This window comes from Trichinella spiralis (genome assembly GCF_000181795.1).
Source record: "Trichinella spiralis strain ISS 195 chromosome Unknown Scfld2571, whole genome shotgun sequence".
NCBI classification, from domain to species: Eukaryota; Metazoa; Nematoda; class Enoplea; order Trichinellida; family Trichinellidae; genus Trichinella; species Trichinella spiralis.
In genome coordinates this window covers 1-1,238 of record NW_003529510.1, presented here as the reverse complement: position 1 = coordinate 1,238, position 1,238 = coordinate 1, and the positions used below count along the sequence as shown (strand labels likewise).

General features: G+C 34.6%; 1 protein-coding gene across 1 annotated transcript; it reads right to left on the bottom strand.

The window, feature by feature from the left end:
• Positions 1 to 114: 114 nt before the first annotated feature.
• On the bottom strand, positions 115 to 796 carry Tsp_15863 (conserved hypothetical protein). The gene is made up of 4 exons (XM_003368375.1): positions 767 to 796; positions 501 to 643; positions 194 to 368; positions 115 to 138 (listed from the first exon to the last, which is right to left on the bottom strand). The coding sequence occupies exons 1-4, from the start codon at positions 794 to 796 to the stop codon at positions 115 to 117; spliced, it is 372 nt and encodes a 123-aa protein (XP_003368423.1).
• Between the last annotated feature and the right edge of the window lie 442 nt (positions 797 to 1,238).

The window sequence follows — 1,238 nt, the reverse complement described above, 5'->3', positions numbered from 1 at the left end:
TACCGGTACTGGTATAGTAAGAGAACGATCGCATCTACCATATATATGGCATAAATAGTATGCGATCAACTGCATTGCATTCACATCCAAGTTGCTTTCATCAAAGAGGACATATTATCGCGTCGGTCTACTAGTTCCCTGCAATTGAAATGAAAATAATAATAAATATTCGAAACATTTCACAAAGTCATACTTGAATTCCATGATGACTGCCCAAAAAGAAATCATATTCATCAAGAGATGTCCCTACTCTATCGATAACAGTACCAAGAGGGATGTTTTTCCCCCGTCCTCGTGCTGCAGCTTTATCATAACAAACCAATCGAGCATGATGTCGCTTTTGAACCACAATAAACGTTATTAACGGCCTGTAATTTGATGCAAATTTTTTGCACACCCGACGAAGAGCAAGCAATTCTTCTTCCAAAACCTGTTTAAAAAATGAATTCTTACTTTGCTTTAATTAATGATAGAACACAATTTCACCTGCTTGAATTGACCTTTCGATATTCCATCTCGAAAAACAATAATGGTTTTTCAGTGCTGAACCATTAACATCAGAGTATTCCATTATTCGTTCAGAAAACTGATCAACAAAATCGGTGATCACTTCTTGCCTAGCTGATTGGATTTTCACCCGATGCTTTAAATTTTGTAACAGTTACATCCACGTTTCCAACAACCTTGAAATCAAGAATATTTCTCGAATAATTTCGAATAACGAAGCAGATGAATACGCGCCCGCAAGCAACTGGTGGGTAAATACCGTCTCTACAGCGGAATGGATGAACCACATCCACACCCAATTTACCAATGTATTATTTTTATACAAATAATTAATTAAACCAAAAGAAAAATCTTTTCATTTTAAACTTTTTTCCAAACGCATTTCTTGGAATTCAATATCTTACACTTCATTCTTTTCAGTTAATTTTTGCATTGATGCCACCAATTTTTCATAATTTATTTTTCATCGCAATATTTAAACATCGTGCGAATAACTCTTCTGTTACTGCTACATCACTTAATTGTGTTTCGGGTAAATAAAACACTGGAGTTGAGCCAATCTAAAAGTGGATATTGCCCACCAAGGATTTTCAGCTTGTGACCCTTTAAAAGGGGAAAAAAAATACCGTTTCAAACATTAAATAAATAATTAAATTTTTCAATCCAGTAAAAACTTACGCCGAAATTAAATGTATTTAACCCGGTATTTGTGGTTCGCGGATATGAAAAAA

What these genes read in the sequence shown, in the direction of transcription:
- Tsp_15863 (XM_003368375.1), bottom strand. Translation starts at nt 796, where the DNA reads ATGTGGTTCATCCATTCCGCTGTAGAGACG. An exon ending in TCGAGATGGAATATCGAAAG is followed by an intron (nt 369 to 500) that starts GTCAATTCAAGC and finishes ATCAAATTACAG; the next exon opens with GCCGTTAATAACGTTTATTG. An exon ending in GCAGTCATCATGGAATTCAA is followed by an intron (nt 139 to 193) that starts GTATGACTTTGT and finishes TTTCAATTGCAG; the next exon opens with GGAACTAGTAGACCGACGCG.